The 23,793-nt window shown below is 41.7% G+C and overlaps 1 protein-coding gene across 2 annotated transcripts in view; it reads left to right on the top strand.

The window, feature by feature from the left end:
* Positions 1-411: 411 nt before the first annotated feature.
* Positions 412-23,793, top strand: part of LOC147889096 (NAD(P)-binding Rossmann-fold superfamily protein) — a 46,152-nt gene continuing 22,770 nt past the window's right edge. The window contains exons 1-6 of one of the 2 annotated variants that reach the window (XM_087391543.1): positions 412-602; positions 2,614-2,802; positions 2,974-3,141; positions 3,238-3,288; positions 10,936-11,070; positions 11,213-11,236. In XM_087391543.1, the coding sequence (XP_087247669.1) occupies positions 540-602; positions 2,614-2,802; positions 2,974-3,141; positions 3,238-3,288; positions 10,936-11,070; positions 11,213-11,236 (630 nt within the window). In that variant the 5' untranslated portion in view covers positions 412-539. The remainder of the gene's footprint in view (positions 603-2,613; positions 2,803-2,973; positions 3,142-3,237; positions 3,289-10,935; positions 11,071-11,212; positions 11,237-23,793) is intronic. The other variant, XM_087391544.1, reaches the window with a different exon arrangement.

Here is a 23,793-nt window from a genome sequence, read left to right as displayed (position 1 = left end):
TATATACCTTTGAGAGCCGGTTGATGTAGAAGGATCTAGAAGACTGATTTTGCCACGTGGTAAATTCACTATTTAGTCCAATCACCTAGGATTAGCGTTTAATCGAGGCCATGCCTCCCCCTCCACACAAACAAATCAATTAATAGGGCATTTTTTCTCGCTTGGGGCCCTATTAACAAATGCAACTAGGTGCCTTCCACATAGGCTACTTACACATACTAGTTCAAACTACACTCTACGGCTACTTACACATACTAGTTCAAACTACACTCTACCTCCGGTGGATAAAACATGGGTGTATGTATGTGTGGTGTGCAAGGTAACTTCCACTCATTTTTGGAGCATGCCACGTGTATTTAAGTTTGTCTCCTGTGACAAGCCAATTTTGAAAGGGCAGACACGCGAGCATGCCACGTGTAAGTATGTGTGGTGTGCAAGGTTGCTTCCACTCATTTTTGTAGGCTGCAGCTCTTCATCATCTTCAACTTCTTTAATATGACGAGTTTCTGCGAGGCTGACTTGAGCACACACCATCAAAAATGATGGCCACTGTTGGGCTGCCAAGCACTTTCATCCCCAACTCCAGCCCAACTGTCAGTTTGGTATGTAATCCGACTCTTGCCTGTACCCGATGCATTTTTTAGCCACCCATTTCAACCCATATGTGCATTTCCATAGAGGCACATCTGCTATCCGTGCAGAAAACGCTCGGGATTTCTGCGGTTGACTCTCGAGTAGATTATGATTTTTGGGCGTCTAATGTATCCGATGAACGGTCAAGGCGTTGTTAATTTACACGGGTGCTGAATGACAGAACAACTAAAGGTCTGAGGGCCGCTCGCAACTCCCGAGAGGCGGTTGCCTTTTGTCATTCGTAAGTCCAAAAGCGTTGGAAGCTCAGTATTGAAGCCTTTCAGAACCCCTTGCGTTATACTTTTCTTGGTAGAGAGTCAAGTGAGGGTAAGTAGTGGACACCCACAGGACATCTCAGTTATAGTCTATGTCGCTTGTGATCCCTACTGGTGTGATTGTGATCTGATTTTGCCCTTGCATCCTTAGGACAATGGTGTCTGCCCACACGATTTTAGCTTGAAACCATAGGTGGATGGAAAATTTGCTGTATGTCCATGTTGTCGACTCTTCCATGAAAACACATGCAAGCACCAAATTCTTTTCCACAAGGAGAGTTTGGATTGAACACAAGGTCTCAGCCTTTTTAAAGAATTTTATAGATGTATTTGATGTACCAATGGATTCAAAGGACGATGAGCTGATTCGAACAAGAGCTTAGTCCTGAAGGGCTGAATTAGAGTAGTTCCACTGGCTTTGATGTTTCTGTATCTCAATCATGTCACAATCACCTATGAGCGTTGTTGGAAATCTATGTAAACGAAAGATATATGATATATAATGAGTTGCGATGTTAGTTACTTAACAGTGTATGGAAGAAACATGCCACTTAAGATGTCTGTTCAATGACCACAAAAAGGTATGCTACATAGCGAATGGACTGATAAACTTGATGGCAACTTTACACACCAAACTCCATAGTAACGTCGCCCATCAGTCTGTGGTGCATTGTCGATGGTTGAGATGTTTCCCCAATGAATTTAATGGCTGACTTTTTTATTTGTAAAAGGGGTGGTCATGTTCCTTCATTTTGATGACGGCTGAAACATTCCTAAATGAACTGTCTTTTTTGTTTGTAAAAGAGGAGGTCCTGTGTCTTCATTCGATGCCAAGTAACCGGTGTAAATGGATCTTCTTCTTGGTGTTGCCATGTGGCATCCTAGGGTGGCTATCCCATAATTCATGTTATAAATGTTGCCATGCCCAACCTATAAAATTGGGGGGGGGTCTCCTGATGTCCAAGCATTCATTCATGATTGGCAATCAAATAAACATTCATCTCAAAGATGAGCTCCCATGCTTTTGGCTGCTAGGTATTTTGATGATTGCGCACGTGTATTCCACTGTTTTTATGCTGTTCTACACATCTACTACTATCTACTGTCATCTCTGATTACATAAGCTGTGGAAATGAGATTCAACTAGTAAGCTGTAGGCCAGTTTAGCTACAGCTTCCTAGACTGTGCCTGTGTTGGGCCCTAAGCCCTAAGGTTCAATATTCAGGCTCTAAAAAAGTCCTTTTAAGCTAATCCAAAACACTAGCTACAGCTTCCTAGACTGTGCCTGTGTTGGGCCCTAAGCCCTTAGGTTCAATATTTAGGCTCTAAAAAAGTCCTTTTAAGCTTATCCAAAAGACAATGTTCGAACATAAATTCCTAAGACACTTGTGGATTATTGTAAACACTTTTTCATGAAAGTGCACACTGCCAATGCCTCATTAGTTTAATTGTCACGTCCGTTGCTTTATTATACAATCTTTCAATATCTCTTTGGATTTGATCTTCTTGGCTATCTTGGGATTTCTATTGGTGAAAATTTCAGCATTCAGGTAGAAGACTTGTTATAATTTCAGCATTAGTACGGGGATTGGTTCCTTAGAGTCAAGATGATATGAATCACGTCTTATGCTATCTATTTCACATGTTGGTGTATGTCCCCTCAGGTTTTAGAAGAATTAAAAATTGCCGTGTCTTTGTTTTGCAGGGGTATTGTCTTCATTCTGAGTTCCATGGCCTCTGCTTTTCATCATCACTTAAGCAAGTATATTGTATCAATCCTCATAAATTTAGCAGTACATTTAGTGTCGTAGCAGATAGTGGCCGGCAACCTTGGGACTTTGGAAGGTTTATTAACACTGTGACTTATTTCAATGGACCTCCATCTTTAAAAAAGGTGTGCATCTTTTTGCATTTTGTATCATTGAGAGAGCTTGTCTTTTGTTGGAATGAATGCTACTTTCTTTGGTGTCAGCATCTAATTGGTAAGAGCTTATTTTTAGTTCATGTTCATTCAGCATCTTTTTGGAGAGATTTCAAAGCAACTGATTTGCAATTTTGTTTGTAGTTGTTGGCCTCCTTGACAGAAGTATTCAGTAGGTCTTCTGCTAAAGAGCAATCGGGAAAAGGGGCTCGTCAAAACATGGATATTGTTCTGGTCACTGGAGCAACTGGAGGGGTTGGGAAAAGAGTTGTTGATGTTTTACGCAAAAGAGGCATCCCAGTCCGAGTCCTAGTATGCTATATATCTTCCTTATGTCTCAATCTTTTAAGATGACCCCTATTTTATTGCTACTTTGGGATACCAACTTTGATTTCCTGTTAAATGCAGGTGCGAAATCCAGAGAAGGCCAAACGATTGCTGGGTTCTGATATTGATATGGTAGGGTTTGTTAGTCACATTCATCGTGTCTAGTATGTGATCCATTTAATGCCAAGGGAACAATCGCTTGGCACTGACATTGATATGGAGTAGTTCAAAAATGGCCATTATGAAAAGATGTAGTTTCACTTGGAGGAGGTTTCGAACACACAAACAGGTGGAGATGATGGGGCAGACAATTGCTGTGACATTCAAAAGTAGGAGACATGCAAGGACAACCAAGTACTTTGTTTACACTTGATCATAGACGTTCTTCTTGATTCCAAACAATTGAGAATCTTGAATCCGCGAGCTGTAAATAACAAGGCAGGCCATAGGCCTTGTTAAATGATTTTGGTTCTTTTATGTGTGGATGAACTACTCTTTTTCAGGCTTGAGCTGAGATGAGTACGCAGCCTTCTGTCAGCATCCCTTTTAGTGAAAATGCAGTGACAAGCAATTTGAATATCTAGCTCTATCATGGATAGCTCCTCTTTTATGCCAATTAACATTCATTCTTGAATTGCATCTGTTTTTTACAAAGCGTGTTGCAAAGCTGCCTTTGTTAGTTAAGCTCCAAGGAAGGTGCTGTTACTGAGTTGTTCGAGTAGCCTGCTAGTGATTTTGGCTGAAATAGTTGCATGCAATTGTGTGACACTTGTGGGCAGACAGAATTGTGAATGCTGCTTGCAAGTAATTCCAGTCATACAAAGGTACATGAAATAGTTGCATGTAATTCTGTGACACTGGTGGACATACAGAATCGTGAATGTTGCTTGCGAGTAAGCTAGGCATACTCTGCTAGTAATTATTGAAAATTTGCTTTCTCAGGTTCGGCCCACCTCTGTCCAAGGAATAATTCTATGTGCTATGTACCTTGCCTAAAGGCCGAAGGAAATTGTAGATGTCACACACTTGTAGTTCTCCCAAGAAATAAAAGGAAACTTTATAGTGACTTTGGTCAAAGACAGTTGACTTCAGTTAACTAGAACAAGTTTTATTTTTACTGTGTTGTATTGGTTAAAGAACACCGTGGGGACGCCCACAAAGGGACTAAGATTAGTCCAAGAAATAGAATGCATGCATTTGGCTTAAAGTTTTGGACCAGTGTTTGTGCAAGGTGCAGGACTTTGGAGAGTGCTTAATTCCCCCCACTTTTTAATATGAAAAGCACAAGACAAGTGGCGCCCCATTTAATGAATGGATCACTTGAGTTAAAAGCATTAAAGGTGCCTCACTTTATGGAGAAAGTGCATGCTTTTGAGAAAGCTCAGCTTTCTAAGGAAAATCTAGGCAAGAAAAGTGGGCCCAACCTTTAGAAAGCACATGATTTCTAACGGCTGTCATAGTCTATAAAATAAAGGCCTCCAGGTTCTCAGTTATATTGAGATTTTGTACTCAGACCCTTCTTCCTCGTGAGCCACCTTGTACAACAGATTTCTACTTAAATCAAGACCTAAAAAAGTGGGGGGAGGGGGTTCCCTAGTGCGGTGTTTTCCTCTCTCCTCCTGAACTCTTCCACCCTTTCCTCCATTGCGATTTCAGTTTTAGGACTTTCTTGAAGGTTCCTAAGTTGTCTCAAAGTTTTCAGGTCATAGGCGAGTGCAATTTGCCCCTAAGTGCTGTGTTTTGTTCCATGGTGCTGCGATTTAGTTTCCAGCCACCAGTTGTTGAGGATTTTGAAGTGCAGATTATCTAAAAGAGCTGTGGTTTGATTATTGAATCTGTGTTTGACGTTCAGTTAAGGTTTCAGTGGTATCAGAGTGAAGGATTGCCACTTTCTTTGGTGGCAACGGTCCAAAGAATCAGCAAGATTAAGGAGAGACTTCAGCAATTTAGCCAAGACAGCCAATCTACAGCCCGGAAGAGAGATTCCCAACACCAAGAAGCTGCTAGTCTCCTCGTAATTCAGTCCAGTCTCCTTGTGCTTCAGTTCAGTAATTCGTCTTAAATCTTGTGCCCACAGCTCAAGCGATTGAACCTATGAACAGCCTTGGATTTTTGGCAAAGAAAGTTCGGCCCAGTTTGCTATCCTTTCACAATGAATTTTAAGTCCAGATTTCCAAGAACAAGAGCCCATTCAAGAAAATAATATGGAAAGAAGTTATCTTGGAGATGAAGATTCATAGAAAGACTTGTAGGCACGACTTGCTAAAGCATGAAATAATCCTTTTTTCAGGAGGCTTGTGGACACAATACATATGGAGGATATGGACAAGCATCTTTCTACACCCTCACACAAGAAGAGCAGTTCGAAGCATTTATCTCAAGCACATATCTCCAACTCATCATCCTCTCTTCAAAGAGATCCTCTCAATCTCAGCATAGAGGCTAGAGCTCAAAGCGAAGAAGAAGATCTCCAAGCTCCAATTCATTATCTTCTAGCAGCTCTTGTTCCTTGAAATCCAGGGAGCGATCTCCATATGGTTGAAAGAGAAGGGGATTGAGATCTAGAAGCAGGGATTTTAAAGAAGGTGGTTAGTCTATTCGGCTCACTATTTTTTATGGTACTTATGCGAAAGTGATCAAGCTTTACAATTCATATGCCAATTTGACATAGCTTTTAAGACGACATTATCGAGAGAAGTCATAGCTGAAGATAGTAATGTTTACATCCTACAAGCAGTGCAACTGCTTGGTGGGGAGCTCTCCAAAAGCAATGGAAAGAATTCAAGGAACAGTTTTGACTTGGTTGTTTATTTTTGCTTAGTCACCTTCTTCCTTCCTTCTTTATTTCTTGTTGTCTTTCTCTTTTGATTATTTGACGTATTTTAGTAAGCACTGGGTTTGCCCAAGAGACTCCGCGGGTCTTTAGAAACCCAATATGGCTGCTTATGCTTGGGCACTGATGACGACATAAGTGTTGCTTTGCTTGCTAAGTATGTCTTCCCATTGTTTTTCATAAAAGTTTTTGTTACCTCTTTTTTCTTCTCTTTCATTTTCTCTTTTATTTTTTGTGTAGATTTTTGGTCTTTAGAACAAAATTTGTATGATTGGACATATTCTAGTCTTGCAAAGGTATATATAAGTCTTATGAGCGATTTTTGCGCAAAGATTTCTATGATGTTGTTTGCACATGATAGCCTTAGATACTGTCAAGACTTATAACATAAAAATTGGTTAGCTTATTTGCAAATCACCTCCTTCAAAGATGTTTAAGAAAGACTAAGCTTTGAAAGTACAAGGCATGTTTACACTAAGAAGAAACCTCTAGATTTGATGCATTCAGCTTTAGGGGTCTAGTTAATGAAAGAAGATTTGCTACGGTCAGTAGTAGCGGCATTAAGAAGCAAAATTGGAGACACCATTAAGAAGAATGTGGTATCTGGACAAAGTCAAAAGGACTTTCAGCCACAAAAGCGAAGGGGTGAACCAAAGTCTGTAAAGGAGAGTCTAAATTCACTCTAGAATAGATCGAGACCTTCTGAAACGAGGGGAAATGTTTTGTATGCTGGATAGAAGGACTCTTAGCAATTGAATGCCCTAAAAGATTCAAGAACTTAAAAGACTAGAAAAAACCAAAGAATCACCAAAGACTTTGGTTGGAGTAATCCCTAACGTACTAGGGAGAGTGGCCAATCTAAAGGCCAAAAGAACTACCAAAGACTTTGGTGGGAGCAGTGCTTGACGTACTAGGGAGAGTGGCCGATCTAAAGGCTAGAGCACTTTGTCTCTTTTGGGGAAAAGTAAGAGATCAGAATGCTTTGATTTGGTTTGACATTGGAGCAATAGATGACTTTATTTCTCATGCGGTTAGTCTTGACAGATTTTCAAGGGACAGTCAATACCAGTGATACCTCTCATTGGAAAGCTTAGGATCCATATTCACGATTATGTGGATCACGAGGACTTTATGGTTTCACCTTTGGAACAATACTATGTAGATTTGGGAATGCCTTAGAAGTGCATCTCAAGGTGCCAGACGCTTTGCTTTTAATCATAGAGAAAGAGAACATCGCATTGTTGCCAAGGGGAAAGGAGAATTTATTCATTGTATCCAAAGTTTCCGTCGGAAATATAATAGAGTCTTCAATTTCATCTTACATGATTTATGTTAAGGAAAAAGAGAATGAACTTAGAGTTGAATTGCATTTTCCAGATCAAGATAAACATTAGTTCTTGATGCTTTTAAGGGTTGTTTTGTAGACTCATTGCCATGAGAGCTACCTTCAAAGCGGTTCAGAGGAACACGTCATCGATCTCATTCCAGGGAGTGAGCCTCGGAATTAGCCACCCTAGGGGGTGAGTACAACCTAGATCGAGGAGATCATGGTGCAGATACAAGATTTGCTCTTCAAAGGAATAATCTGCCCTAATTATTCTCTTTTTGGCCCACCAGTGTTGTCGGTTTAGAAGAAAGATGGGTCTTATAGAATGTGTGTGGACTATAGAGTCTTCAACAAGATAACTGTCAAGAACAGGTGTGCGATTGTATGCATTGATGATGTGTTGGATTGATTAAAAGGAGCCACCATTTTCAGCAAGATTGGCTATCACCAGATGAGGAGTCATCCCCAAGACATCCATAAGACGGCTTTCGGATGACTTCTGGGTTATATGAGTTCTTGGTCATGCCCTTTGGCTTTACAAATACTCCAGCTACTTTCAATAGGATGATGGGCCGGATTTTCCGATCTCATAGACACTTTACAAGTACCTTCTTTGATGACATTCTTGTATTATCTAAGTCAACAGAGGAGCATAAAAGACATCTAGCCACAATGTTTTAGGAACTCAAAGATGATAAACTTTTTATTAACGGAAAGAAAAGTGAATTCTTTTTGGATGAAATTCATTAACTTGGTCACATCATTTTTACGAATGGCATATGGATGGACCTTGCAAAGATCAAAGCCATTCAAGAATGACCCGAGTTGAGAAGAGTGCATGAAGTGCACACTTTTTAGGGCTTTGTTCCTACTACAGGAGGTTCATCGGACACTTTGCTGATATTGCAGCCCCGTTACATGATTTGACCAAGAAGTTTGCAGTTTTCAGATGGGGAGTGCGACAAAAGACAGCTTTTAGCACTCTCAAGGAGAAGTTAACCATGGAGCCAATCCTCATTGTTCCTGATTTATACAAGCCCTTGGATGTGGTTTGCGACACTTGTGGAGAGTGTGTTGGGGCTTCTCTTCATCAAAATGGACGTGTGGTTGCCTACGAAAGTAGGAGAATTGCGAGATGCCGAGAGATGTATGGGGATGTACAAGAAAGAGATGTTGGCAGAAACCCATGCTCTTACTATTTGGAAACTTTATCTTTTAGGGGCTGATTTCACGGTCAAGACGGATCATCAAAGCGCCAAGTACTTCTTCACTCAAACTAAGCTTTCGAAGAAGCTTATTAAATGGCAATTTTTCTGTCCATATTCCATTTTCAGATTGTTCATACTCTAGGAGCACAGAATGGAGTGGCGGACGCCCTTTCTATCAAATAGCGTCACCATAGCATATCATAGTGACCTTGAAGAGATGAAAGAGCAATATTTATAGGACTGGAAAGATTATGGAGAGCATTCAGCAAGGCTAGTCAAGCAGTCAGTACTCCCTCAAGGATGGGTATCTCATGAAGGATGATCATCTTGTGTGACATGTGACATACATATAAAAGGAATATGTCTTTCCAGGCCCCTTTTGGCAATCACAGCGTGTATTTCGCGGCCCTTGTCTATGGCTCCTATGCTGCGCATATTACGATCACGAAAACATATAGTGACTACTGGATTTGCCAGCTTCTGCTATGCTAGTTATATACCCTGAATTTTTGGGGTGATGACTTCTTGGATGTAATTCGTAAAGGATAAGGAGAATGTGAGTTGCACTGGTGGTACTGTTGGAAGAGGTCAGGCTTCAGCAATCTGTGCCAGACATTATGGTCCTTATGCAGATGTATTCACATAAGAATGAGGTTGGCTGCAGACACCTGTTGTGAAAGACAAAAGCAGGAAATCGGTAAGGTTAGCCAAGTTCATGAACATACTTCATTTACATATAAAAGTATACTAGTTCTACTTCAGGGGCAATGATCATCAAATAGCTTGGATCATCTAGCGAGGCCGAGTGAGCTACTTCATGCTCAGGATACCCTTGGGGTGTGTCAAGGTGGTATGGGAGGCCACGGCTTACGTAAACTAGGGTCAGGTGATGGTCTGAACCTTGGCTTAGTGGTGGTCCAAGGTGATGTGACCTACTGTTTGCTGGTAATCCTGATGCCAGGAACCCATGGTTGTTATGTTATTGTATCTACTTGGGGTGGTAATTTGAGGCATTGTCCTTTACAGGTTGCTTCCCAGACCCTTCATAATACCATTCTACTACGCTCTAGTCGATGCACACATTAATAAACATTACGTGAGAATGTATAATGAACCTCATTCTAACATTCACAGCTTGACGCAGCAACATTAAACAACAAACATAAAAATTAGCAGTCAAGCAACATAGCAGCAGTAGAGCAGTCAGTATGAGAAAGCAGATGCAAGCAATGGAGACGTGGGGGGAGAATTTCCTTGCAGTTTAGATTATTCTTGGTGAGTATATATACTACTTCAACCCCATACGCGAAAACATGTCAGAGACGAGGAAATCACTTGGAAGAGATCTACTGAAACCACAAATAAGATCTTGAAGACATGCATGTTTAAGGCGGACATAAGACTTGGGATGTTTATTCAAGAGGCAATCAACAAATGCACCACATCTCCTGCTCATCTCAAAGTTCAATGACATCGACACCACACAGATTATAAAGATGCAAAGAATCGTGACTTGGGAGAAATGCACCACATCTCCTGCTTATCTTCAAAGCTCAATGACATGGGCGCCGCATATGTGACAGAAGCAGAGAGAGATGACATGGGAATTAAAGATTAAGGCAGACAGCAGGGGATTTGGTAATTCAACAAGAGGAAAGCCAATCTACTGACGTTCAAAATTGGTGAGTTGCAGGAGGGATATGGTATGATAAGAACTGCTACCTTTTTTAGGCAATTTAGAAAATATAAATGAAATGGACAGGACTGTCTGGAAATTAGGAGCAATCTCAGACATTGGCCTGAAAGGATACCACATGCAGATCACCTTTGCTTCCAAATGAAAGACCTGTTTGTTTTTAGATAGACAACGGATCTTAAAGGCACCAAGCTATGGATAACGATCCTCATATCTTATAATTGATAGAAAACAGCAGCTAATGTCAAGGAAGCCAGGAAGTAGGACAATTCTTGGCGATTTCAAGACTAAATTAAAGGCTCTGAATCCATACTGATTTGCATAAGTAAGTTATTCTGTGTTGGCCATTTTATTAGCACTAAATAGGAATATTCTTAATAAAATAGGTGATTCTTTGGCTTCCTATCGGTTGTTTCTTGAGAGATGCCCTTTATATAGTGATCCATGTCAGCCTTTCTGATATCATGCACATCTTTTTCGTCTCATATACCCATGAAATCTTTCACAGATATCAATGAAGCCTTCTCTCTCTCTCTCTCTCTCTCTCTCTCTCTCTCTCTCTCTCTCTCTCTCTGATGTGCGTATCAACCTGTCTGGTCTTATCATGACTGCTGTGCTGCTTGGTGCAGAAAAATTCTGTATGCATTCATATTGAAAGTTTCCCTGCTGGATGCATTTTCGATGTCAACTGATCTATTGCTCTGGCAAGCTACAGGTTGTCGGAGATGTGACAAAAAAACAAACACTTCTACCAGAGTATTTTGAAGGAGTAAAAAAGGTTGTGAATGCGGTATCGGTCATTGTGGGTCCAAAAGAAGGAGACACACCTGAAAGACAAAAGTACTACCAGGTGTGGTTTCAGTGTTCTTGAAGAGGTGGCTAGAGCCAGCTGACTGTTATAAGTTTAATGGTGGCTGTAGCAATCTTGCTCAGATGCATTGATGTTTAAGATGGGTGTGAAAATAAATCTTGACTAGTTTTTTCCTTTGCAGGGCATCAAGTTTTTTGCCCCCGAGGTAATGAGCTATGGCATCCTCTTGGGTAACATCGAACGTTTATATCCTCATATGGGGCATAACTGCTTGGTTTCAATAGAGCATGCATTTGTTCTCCTTTTACAAGCTTGCAAATCACATCCTTGCATGTCATGCACAGGCTCATATGCACGTGCATGCACTCATATGCACAACATAATGTGCTCGCATGTGCGTGTGCACGCGCACACACACACACACACATTTTTTTTGGTGTGAAAAGATTTTGCTTTTATATTACAGAGTCACAATCGCAAAGCAAGATGTGCTCAAGTACGTCAACAGAAGATGTCAAGATATGGCAAATATACATCATGATCAAAAGTCCCTGTTTGCAAGCAATCAAAAAAAGATTGCTGCAATGAGTGCCTAAAGAAAGAGTATAGGGGGAAAATGGGATCACCAAAGACTGTAATTTCTATCTTTCCAGAGAGTCCATAGTGCCCAATACCGAACCCATACCAAAAAAAAATCAAAACCCTGTCTGTGTGGGTGAATCCCAAATAACCAGAAAGGTTTTCCAAAAGTAGCACTGGGAAATCTGGTTTGTAAACGCTGGCATAGCAATCCCAAAAAGTCACGCGTGTGAGAGCAATGCCAAAGAAGATGAGGCATTGACTCTCGTGGAGCCAACCATTTGTGACAAACAGGTGGAGCAACATGTCCGCGTGATAGAATCTATCCAGATGGAAGAACTCCTAACAATATTCTCCAAATCCCTCACAATCTCCGTCGCCACCATTGTGTAGGACGATTCATATGCCAAAGGTTGCTCACTGCGAAACCCAAGGCAAGGGCTGAAGAACCTTATAAAAAAAGAAGAAACTGTTATGTGAGACGGCTTCAAGAGACGACATGCCGACCTTGGTAAATGAAGTGTCCAGTCTTGAAGCCAATCCTAAATTTTCAAAAGAGGTATTGGAATATAAGGTTGAAGCATGTGAGTAATAAGATACCAAACAGGATGGTAATGCATGCCAAGACTGAATTTTGCAATAGCTTGAGGAAAAGAAAGGGGAGTCCCATCATCATGAATCACATCTGCAACAGAATGGCTCCCCTTAATATTGAGAAAATACAAATGTCGAGGTTCCTGTAAAGCCAACGAAGGGGAAAATGCTTTCGACCAATGTATGCTTTCAGAACGTAAAGAATTGTCCTGTAAAGAATCCCTGCCATCCCATTCCAAACGAGACAGAATATGTTTCCAGTCCATGAACATGTTGGAGATTAGTGGGCAGCCTTTGATTTTCCCCTCAATAGAACCTAAGATAAAGTCCCAGGGAATGGGCTGCCAATAACCAAAAGCAGGGGTAGTAAGTTGAGAGAAAGAAAGAAAGAAAGAAAGAAAGTCTATTAACGTCCACTGGAGACCAAAAGGTCTATGGGACAGAATTGTCCTGTAAAGAATCCTTGCCATCCCATTCCAAGTGAGACAGAATATGTTTCCAGTCCATGAACATGTTGGAGATTAGTGGGCAGGGGTAGTAAGTTGAGAGAAAGAAAGAAAGAAAGAAAGAAAGTCTATTAACGTCCACTGGAGACTAAAAGGTCTATGGGACAGCAAGAAACCCTCTAGTACATTTGCTTTAGGGAGGGCACATGGCAGCTTCCAAGGAGTGCAAAAAGCAACCCACATTATTTAGAGTACCTACATGATAGTCTAAAAGAGTAAACAGCCATATATCAGTTTAAGACTGAGAGTCTTTTGGTTTTGATTTGAACTCTCTGATAAGTGCTACGCCTTCACGGTAAACTACCCTTTTTCCATCCTTTCTGGTAGCCTTGACTTTAGCTAATTCAGTTGCCTTAATCTTAAGTTGAGCTTGTGTAAGCTCCTCTGCTATCCATACTTTGGTGCCCGTCAACTTGTAAGATTTTCGAAGAAGCTTGATCCGCATGTCTTTTGACTTCAGTGTAAGGATTGCATGAACCTTTATAGTGCAAAATAGACGCTGGCTTGGAGTCGTCATCATCTTGCTGATCATCATCCACCCATTCAATGTTGGGCAAGCTTGCTTTGATCTTTGTCAATATTTCACTATATGTGTCCTCCTCTTTGTACCAATCTTTAGGGAGTCCTCCTATTCTAATCTTCAACGCATTATCACATCTAGCTTCGTGTTCTTTAATCTCTGCTTGAATATCAAACTTGCTTTGGTGTCCACTCCCACAATCACTTCCTTCTTAGCAGTTTGTACTTCAGTGTGAACAAGATCTTTGACTGTAGAGACTAGCTGCGGGGTAGGGGGGGAATCCTTACAAGATTTAACAGCCTCATCAATTACTGCCTGCTTACCAGGCCCTTCTAGAATGTGAAGTCGAGCCTTTACTTTTGTGAGGTGGATGATATTGTTGACCTTGTAAGGGATTATGCTTAGCATGCTGTCATTATTTTCTTCCTAGGTTGTATGATGTTGGCAAGTGGTTGACTGCTACACTTGGGGGGTTCTTTTGTTCGAAAAGTGCATTATGCAGCAAGAGGTTTTTTTGAGGTTATTATGACATATGAGAAGCATGAACAGATGCTTTTGGAGCACTCTCCTCTTTACTTTGGACAGCAGTTGGTTCATGTCCTCCCTTGGTCGTTGACCAGGGTTACTGAGCTGGAAATGCCTTTTACTGAAATAGAGTTGATTGATGCTTTAAAATCCTGTGGCAGATGGAAATCTCCAGGATGGGATGTTCTCACAATTGAGTTCTTTCTTGCACACTGGGATATTCTTAAGGTGCCTCTTTTATGCATGATCAATATCTATTAGATTCATGTTAAAAAGGGATTGTCAAGCCTGTTGTCTAATGCATATGTGGGTATAGAATATGCCAAATATACAGAGCATGATGTTTTACTATCGCAGGTTGATATTGTAAAGCTTCTGACACAATCCAATGGGATTTCATTTCACAGACTATGTGTGTATTGGGTTTTGGTCAAAAAGTGCAGAATATTATTTACTGGCTTTATAGTGACAGTAAGACTGCTTGCACATTCCTAGGAGATATTTCTGATGCGTGGATTCTCCGGTGCTCAATTCATCAGGGCTGTCCGCTTAGTGCATTGCTTTATGCTATTGCTACACATTCCATGCTTCAGTATATGGATCATCTGGTAGCAACATATATGCTTTATGGTTTGGACATTCCTGGCAGTGGTATGCTGATTGCTCACGCATATGCTGATGATTCCTTTTTTACTCCAAGGAATACTCAGCAGGATTTATCCTCTCTCATGCAAGCACTCTCTCTTTTTGGTTTGGGGGCTGGCCTTCATGTTAATTTTCAGAAATCCAAATTGTTACCTTTGCATTCCAAGGAACGTCATTCTCTTTTTATGGCCTAGTGAAATTATCCAACCAAATCAGGTAGTTCATCATTTGGGTTATCCTCTTGGTTGGATGATTAACTCGTTGATAGCAATCTGATTGGGTTTTGGCAAAATTGAAGAAGAAACTTGAATACTAGAAACTTGCCACATGGCCTTTGCATGTCAGGCTATGGATTGTTCAATCCATTCTTATGGCATATATTCAGTTTTATTTGCCCTTGATCATTTTCAACAAAGGGCATCCGCAGCCTTCATGTCTCTAGTCTTTTGGCGCTCTAAACATGGCAAAAAAAGCTTGCGGTTACTTTCGGTGCAGCATCTATGTTCTCCCAAGATGCATGGATGACTTAATATTCTAAATCTCCATGTACATATTCTTGCTCATAAACGCAAAATGATGCTGCAATTTATGCAAGGTTCTCACCCATGGGCTGCCATGATGCGTCATTTGCTCTCAAGGCAAGAGGATGCTCCTCTCCCGCTCTCCCGCTAGCCTCTCTCCGTCTGTACCTCTCTTGCTAGCCTCTCTCTGTACCTCGTCCGTACCTCCCTGTCTCTCTCTCGCTAGCCCCCCCTCTGCTCAGCCTCTCTCTCTCTCTCTCTCTCTCCGTCTCTCCGTTCGTACCTCGTCTGTACTTCTATACCTCCATAGTACCTCCATACTTCGTCCGTACCTCCAAACCTCCGTACCTCTCCCCTGTCCGTACAGCTCGTCAGCAGGCAGCCAGCACCGTACAGTCCGTCAGCAACAACCCATACCTCTCCCTCCGTACGCGTTAGAAGCAGCCAAACTAACCCTAACCTCGAGTTGGGCTAAACCCCCAACCCAACCCGGGGGTTAGGTTAAGCTGGGGGGTTCAACAGACATCAACTATGGACTGGCCTACCCTCTCCTCCAAGCCCCCCTCAACTCCTTCAACATCCATTAGGACTCGGTACTCTAGAGTTGCAGCCATGACACCCTCTCCATATGCACGGAATTACCAACAAGAAGGCTCAAAACAACCCATCCTTGGGCAACAAGATCAGATTTTTTATCGGCAGCAGGCAGTGAGAGAGCTGACAGTAGGGGCTGAGTCATTCTAATCTTTCCTGGTGTCTTCAAATCCCTCATGCATAATATCATAAACCAACTCATAAACCAACTTAGCTTCCAAAGAGTTGTGAACAGGGTCATTCTGACCGTCAAACTCCTTCTGCTTTTTATGCTGTCCCAACCTATCTTTGTGGAAGGTTTCTCAAAGGCATAATCAGCCATCTTGTGATGTCAAATCCCTGAAGCCTGAAGGGAGCATTAAAGCCTGAAGCCATCTTGTGATGTTAAAACCCTGAAGCCTGAAGGGAGCATTAAAGTTAGATGAACCCTGATCAAAGCAGAAGGATTGTATCTGCTCCAATTCAGCACAGCAGCTGAAGTACTGAACGGAAGATTGCTATATGGAAGACCTGTACGGAAGACTGGTACAGAAGACTGCTTGTATGGAATCCGTGCGTGAAAGTGCAGAATTCCTGAAATCCTGCGCAGAAAAAGTATGGAAGGCCCACATGAAATAGGAAAAAATATGGGAAAGTCCGTACAAAGCTGTACTGCAGAAAGCAAAATTGAAAAGGGGAAACTGTACGGCAGAAAACGAGGGGTTGTATGGTTATCAACAGAGCTGCACGGCCTGCGACAGAATTGAATAGCCTGCAAGATGACGCAAAAAAGCTGAAGGGCGAAGAGTATGTAGAGAAGAAGATCCTGAAGGGCTCCCAGGAGGCTTGGAACCCCTAAACGGGGCTGGCAGAGGTCGAAAACTCCATAGCTCTCAGAGTGTCACACCACACACACACACACACACACACACACACACACACACACACACACATTTTTTTTTTGTGGGAAGAAATCTTTTATTGCTGTAAAATAATTACATAGTTACTTCAAGAACGAAGTAGCTACTACTCAACTAAAGATCTCAGTATAAGCTGTATACACATCCTGATCAATCAAACGAGTCTGACCGTGAAGTAGTCCATGATCCATCAGGCATAAGCACTCTGCAAATTTCTGTTTTGATTCTCCTCTGATGTAAACTTTTGAAAAATTCTTTGGAAGAGCAGCCTTTATCTGTAAAGGCTCTTTGTCTTGCTCTAGTCTCCCATTTTGCCAGTTTCCTGTGATCATTTAGTTTAAGACAATGTCTGGCCTGGCATAGTGTTGTTTGCTCATGCATGGACAACGAACGATGATGACTGAGTTCTGTGAGGTCTTGACAAGTGGATTTGGCCTGAGCAATGGTTTCCCTTAGAGTCTTCATGTAAGACTTGCCATAAGCTCTAATCACAACTTGCATTTTAGAAATAAAAGAATCCCAGGCACCATCAACGTGAATATGGCTGCTAGAGGAAAGACAATGAGCTGCTTCAGTAACCATTGCCTTGAAATCAGCATGTTGCAAATAACTATTGTTTATGATTAGATGTCTCCTTTGTGGCAATCTATCATCTGGCATATTATGAAAAGATAACCGCAACCATAATGGTGCATGGTCTGAATGCACAAAGGCGTAGTCAATCCACATTTTGCATGTAAAATCCCCATTTTGTTGGGGAGCGACACTATACCATCGATCCAGACGTGCCTGATAAGCGGAAAGAGCATTATGTTGAAAAGTGTAGCTCGGAGACAAAGGCTGCAATTCCTTCCAAAGGTCAACCAGATCCAGATGCAAAAGTAATTGAGACCATGCATGCCTTTCAGGAGATAACATATGGTCATGTCTGGAGGTGTTGTCTCCCTGTTGTGGAGCATTATTGAAATCCCCACATATGTAGGCATGATATCTCCATGGATATTGTTGCATGGCATCCCAAATTGCAGTTCTTTCTCTAGAGGACTGAGGTGCATAAACTGAAGCAAATTCAAACACCTCGCCTCTAATAATGCATTGGAGAACAAGCCATCTGCCTTTGTTGTCATTTAAAGCAATGACTGGTTGAAGCTCATGTTTGATCAGAAGGACAACCCTTGAGAAAGAGTGCTCCCCAGCATAGAAAATATCATTTCCACAGTAGTGTCCTGTCTTGCCTGCATAAATATGTTGGTTGTGTTCTTGTAATGCCACTATGTCAGGCTGAAATCTGTTGATGTACAGCCACACAGATTTCCATTTCCTACTATCACACATGCCCTGGACATTGAGTGTAAAACATTTGAAATGTAACAACTATGTACAGCAGCAAAATTTATGAGGTCAGCCTTGCATTTCTATCTCAGGGTCGAGGCCTCGCCCCTGAGAAGAAGTAGCCGCCTGAGAAGTACAAAGCAGCAACCTCTTCTTTAGGGAAGAGTGTTCTGCTGGCTGTTACTGCAGCCCATGTAATCCCAATTCGTGTATTTATCTCTGGGGTATTTCCGCTAGAAGATGCACTAGTCCAAGTGCGGGGGGGTGGAATTCTTCGAGCAGAAATAACTTTTCTTGGACTTTGCCAGCCATCAGTTGAAGGTTGCTGTCCTTTGGTCGAGGATTGAATAGCAGGAGGTGAATGTGAAGTGAGATTCCCATTGGGAGCCACTGGAGCTTTGCCTTTATCTTGACTCCCAGAAGGCTGTCTACTGCTTTTATTCTTGTTGGCAACTGGAGCAGGAGCATCCTTGGTAGGCATGTGAACTGGCAAAGTGGCACGAGGCATTTTATGTTGATTTGTTGGACACTGTGAAGCCATGTGTCCTAACTTTTTGCACTCAAAACAGGCCCGTGCAAATAAACCCCATTTGAGTTTATAAAAAGCACTTCCCATGTTCACATTATTCACCGTGACTGAATAAGAGTCCGGTGTGGGATTATCAGTATCCCAGAGAATGCAAAATCTGTTTGAGTTGCCATTTGGCCGTGGTGGGCAGACCACTTTACCTAAAGATGCTGCAATTTTAGGCAGAAGTGAGGCCATACATTGTGGGAAATCAACAACTTCAACCCAAACCGGGCATCTGTGTCGGATTAAAGCGTGAAAGTCCCTTGTGGGAGACCATGGCAAAACATGCACCATTTGCTGCCCAAAAAAAAGAGGTGAATGTTCCAAAAGCATTTGTCTGTGGATCTCATCCACCATGATAACCTCAAAAAAGCCCCTGGCTGCATAGTGTACTTTACGAACAAAAGAGCCAGCCAATGTGCGTGTCAGCCAGTTGCCTATCTCTGCAGCAGGGGGCATCCGGCCTGGAAAAAATAATATGACTGCATTCTTGGCATATTCTCTGACTGGATCCACAATTTCATCAACCTCAACCATGAGGCCAACTGAAGGAACCGAGTCTTTCCACTCTTTCCTTGTATTTGCAAAGCCTTCATGCATTACATCCCATATACCAGTTGAGCCTCAAGAGTATCATGCATCGGGTCATGCTGACCCTCAACTTGCTTTTGCTTCTTGCAGGGAACCGAGCGCTCCTTTTGAAATGTTTTTTCATATGAATATTTTGCCATGACTTTGTAAGAAATGGAGCTCAGAAATGAAGCACCTGTAAAAGGGTAGTGGAAGCCAAAAAAACCAGTCCCAAAGAGATATCCACAGGGAGCCCACAAGAGAGGAGAAGAAGAGTATAGCTGGTGAGGAGATAGCAGAAGGAAAGGTAATATTTTGGCACAGGACTGTTAGGGAAGACACTAGAGCAAAAAGCCCCAAACCTGTACGGCAGGAAGTACGAGATTGTACGGATGATGCTGAGCTGTACGGAGGTATATACGGGCTGCACAGAGAAAAGCCTGACTGTACGGTGGTACGGATGTGGTACGGGAAGACTGGCTTGTACGGACGATGGACTAGTGTACTGAAGGACGAAAATGTACGGACGCCGTACATGTACGGACGCCGTACGGCGACCGTACAGATGTACGGACGGGGCTACGCAGGTTTCCTGGCGAGGACAAAACACAAATCGACGTATACCTCACCGAGATCGCACTTACACAACGCAAGCAACGCACACACACCTAGGAGCTTGTACAAAAGGTGCGGAAGAGCAGCAGCAGATGCGGGCCTGTACGGAACAGCTGAGGCGCGCGCGCACACACACACACACACACAGAGGCATGCATGCATAGGTATAGGCATGTGCACAATTATGTGTGTGCATGCATGCTTGCTTTTGTGTGAACTTTGGGAGGGGAAAATTGTAAATGAGAATAAGATACATTAATAGCTTGGAATAGTGCTTAAATCACGTGCCTCCACCCACTCCCATCTTCTTTTCAACACTGCTCTTCAAGATTTAAAAATACACTTTGACATTGAGCCCTTGTTGTTGTGTTGATCATACTTCAAACTCGCATTGCTCATGTGACATTAAACAAAGTAAAGCTAAGTCTAAACCTTAGACATTAGGTTATAGTTATTTGATCATAAATCACGTTATCATATTGAAAACCAAATCTACAAAAGTCCAAAGAAAGAGAAATAAAACTGAATGACATCAAGTGCAGAGGATGCACCCTAGACTTCACATATGTGGCCATGACTTCACACCTTTGGCTTTGAAAACATGAAAAGGAATTTCGTTTGGAATAAAGCTTCAGAAACATCTAGATTATATTCTGATCCAATTGTAAGTGTAAAGATTGCTAGGCTTCAAGATCTCTACGATGTAAAGGCACTGAAGATGATTGTGTAAGTAGGATGTGAGCCGATTGCTTCAAAGATTGGGACTTGTAATGGTTTTCTTCAAAAGAGCTGAGCTTTAGGTCCTTATAACTCTAATGTAATCATTAGTATTATTGTAAATGCATTGCGGTATGTGCATACGCTACCGCGTGCCTCCACCCACTCCCATCTTCTTTTTAACACTGGTCTTCAAGATTTAAAAATAAACTTTGACATTGAGCCCTTGTTGTTGTGTTGATCATACTTCAAACTCTCATTGCTCATGTGACATTAAACAAAGTAAAGCTAAGTCTAAACCTTAGACATTAGGTTATAGTTATTTGATCATAAATCACGTTATCATATTGAAAACCAAATCTACAAAAGTCCAAAGAAAGAGAAATAAAACTGAATGACATCAAGTGCAGAGGATGCACCCTAGACTTCACATATGTGGCCATGACTTCACTTCTTTGGCTTTGAAAACATGAAAAGGAATTTCGTTTGGAATAAAGCTTCAGAAACATCTAGATTATATTCTGATCCAATTGTAAGTGTAAAGATTGCTAGGCGTCAAGATCTCTACGATGTAAAGGCACTGAAGATGATTGTGTAAGTAGGATGTGAGCCGATTGCTTCAAAGATTGGGACTTGTAATGGTTTTCTTCAGAAGAGCTGAGCTTTAGGTCCTTATAACTCTAATGTAATCATTAGTATTATTGTGAATGCATTGCGGTATGTGCATACGCTACTACACATGAGAAGAAGATAGGGTCCTCATAGAGTGGAATTTATAGAGGTATCAAACCCCTGTAAAGTGAGAGATTGACAATGTGCAATGTCAATCCTGATTCCGTGGAATCACTCTTTGAATCGCCAATCTGGTTGGCAACATGTTGGGTGAGACGGTCACCGGTGCAAATATCATGATTTTTTAAAGAATGTCCACTCTAAATTAATATCTCAAATGAAGATGTTACATTTAAGCTGGATTAGACCTTAGCTTGACTTACGAACAATAATCCCACAAAGAAGCACACTATTAGATGGGAAAAGAGAATGGATCGTGTGCATTGAGAATATGCAATTAAAATTACTTTATCTTTTTAAATTACACTAGCATGTAATCTTGATTGATGGATGCAGCAAATGAAGAGCTGACATTAAAGGCTGTCTCTTTGAAGTGATACTCCTAAGATACTTAACTTGAAGTATATACCCTCCTTTTTGGTATCCAAAGCTACTTTTGATTTTTATATGTGTGCTTGCTACATGCATGTTATTGACCACTAAGGCCCACCTATCTCCATGATAGCTGTAATTAAGGGAATTTCAGCCCTTTGGATTTTTTATTTTATCCCACTTGACAGCCTATTTGTTGCATTTTGCATTTGTTTGTCGTTCAGCTAGCAAGGCTGGGCTTGTTTGAAGCTTCCTTTGGTATGTTTTCTGGATGCTGCATCTTTCTTAATGTGGGGTTAGACAGCATTGATTTAGCATCTTGCCATTGCTGTTTAGGGAAACTGATTTGGATATAAAGGATTGCGATGACAATCTAACAGCATAGATGTTGACTACCTAGATATTTGACAAATTTGTAATGCCATTTAACTTGGCCTATTCGTGGCCTCTGGCAATTAGACTTTACAGAGTGAACTGAATGCAAAGTCTGTACGGGCCTTGTGTATGGGATAGGTCTCCATTGGATATCCTGGTGACCTTTCTAGGCCAACTGCATGGAGTGTTTTAAAGGAGCCTACTTATTACCTCTAGATGGTGGTTAGACTGGAAGGGGCCAAGTCCCATTGCAAATCCATCAGGTTGTGGAATGACATCTGCTTGGAAAATGAATGATTGGGATATGCTAGTTTGTCGTGTGATAGTTCTAGTCTTCTAGAGATCAATGAGGGTCAATATGAGTGGCCATCGGGCAGTTGATGCAACCAGGTGCCAGGTTGATATGTTGGACAGTTGGTTCTGTACCGGTTGTATATGCATATTTGGTTGAGTCAGGAGGAATCTGTTGTGAAGGTTGTATGCATGGGTTCTACTTCCAAGCCATTTTGAAGATTAGGGAGGAACAACTAGCAAGGAATGTACTTGATATTTTTGCTGCAATCATCATTGATGGCCTCCCCTACGTAGCATATTAATAGTGAGATGGTGTTAGAAACATGTTGATTGGCTGTCTCCCTTGAGACACATAATCCATCTTTGGCTTGCAAAGACTCCCTGGTGCGAGGTGGGAGCTTGAAAAAGATAGAAGAATTGGGGATTTTCCCCTCACCCTAGCACACTTGATCCTATATCCATGCCGGCAAATGTTCCCCTGACCCCAGCACAGTTGATCCTATATCCAAGCCACAAGGCCTCTTGTGAAGTCAATTGATTCTCATGGAGTGTGCTTGGTTGTTCTTATACCTCATGATGATATTCATAAGCAAATTGTTTCTGCTGATAGTATATACTTGTTTGGGATGTGTGTCAAGCAAGGGGGAATCGCTTAGCTTTCAAGGTTCTTCAAATACATGTTACAAGAAGATTGTCAAGGGAGGGAATCAGTTTGGCACATTTACAGTCCATCAACATATCTACTTTCATTCTCCCTTGTTTGCAAGCTTGCTTGCCTCCCGAATTCACGTCTTGCCAGCTTTTTTGTCAGGATGAAGGTCCCCACCTTTTTGGGGACAAAGTGGCATTGATCGGTGCTCATTTCCTCATTGGCTTTCAGCTTTGGGGTGGAGGGAGATGTTGGATGGTTCATGGCCTGGTGGTACTTTTTTTGGCATTGTGTGGGACATGATTCTTGGATAACACCAGCACCTAGTTGGGCTGCTTGCGAATCCATGTTTGCTGCAATTTTGGACAGCTTTGCAACTGGTTTGCTTGCAGCCTTGGTGCATTATTGGATTTTTTAAAAAAAAAGCTTGTTGTTTGCTGCCTTATCAACCCTGGGGGCATGGAACAGAGCAAGAGTGACTTTTAGGTCAATTGGTCTGGAGCACGTTCATTCTTTAGGGAATTCAGAAGGTCTCACCTGATTCCCAACTTGTGTGATAGGGAACTGGAAGAGCTCTAACCCAATGGGTTCACTTTGTGTAAATTCTAAGTTGTATGTATGTGTCTAGCAAGGTTAGATAACGGATAAGCCAATGAAAGTTTGAAGTCGGAGGACAAGGACTTGACGGGGACGAGCATTTTCCGAGCGAAATCTTCCGAGCGTCCGAGCGAAGGAAAAAAAAAGCTTCCAACTATGCAAAAATATGACAAAAATGGATCAGAAGAAAACATAGTTTCACTTAGAAATATGAAAAGTATTATAGGAATGCCTATTTTACACACGAATATTTATGTGAATCTTTGGGAATGGTGAGAACATAATGGGATGGCTTTTGAAGAAACCCACATGTAGAGTAGACTTCTCTATGAAAATTCCCTTATGATCCTTCTTACAACTTTTTACTTAATAGGGGGTGACATTGAAAAACCTCTCTCACCCTATCTTCATGAAAGGGTTTCTCCAAGGAAAACTCATTGAAGCAAGCCATCAAGGTAGTTTCGCCAGCGAAACCCCTTTGAACAAGGTCTTTCA

This window comes from Dipteris shenzhenensis, chromosome 20 (genome assembly GCF_047967505.1).
Source record: "Dipteris shenzhenensis isolate YYH24624 ecotype China chromosome 20, Dip_SZ_1.0, whole genome shotgun sequence".
Taxonomy (NCBI): domain Eukaryota; kingdom Viridiplantae; phylum Streptophyta; class Polypodiopsida; order Gleicheniales; family Dipteridaceae; genus Dipteris; species Dipteris shenzhenensis.
Note: the sequence above shows the minus strand (reverse complement) of the source record. Positions and strands in the feature narration are given on the sequence as shown.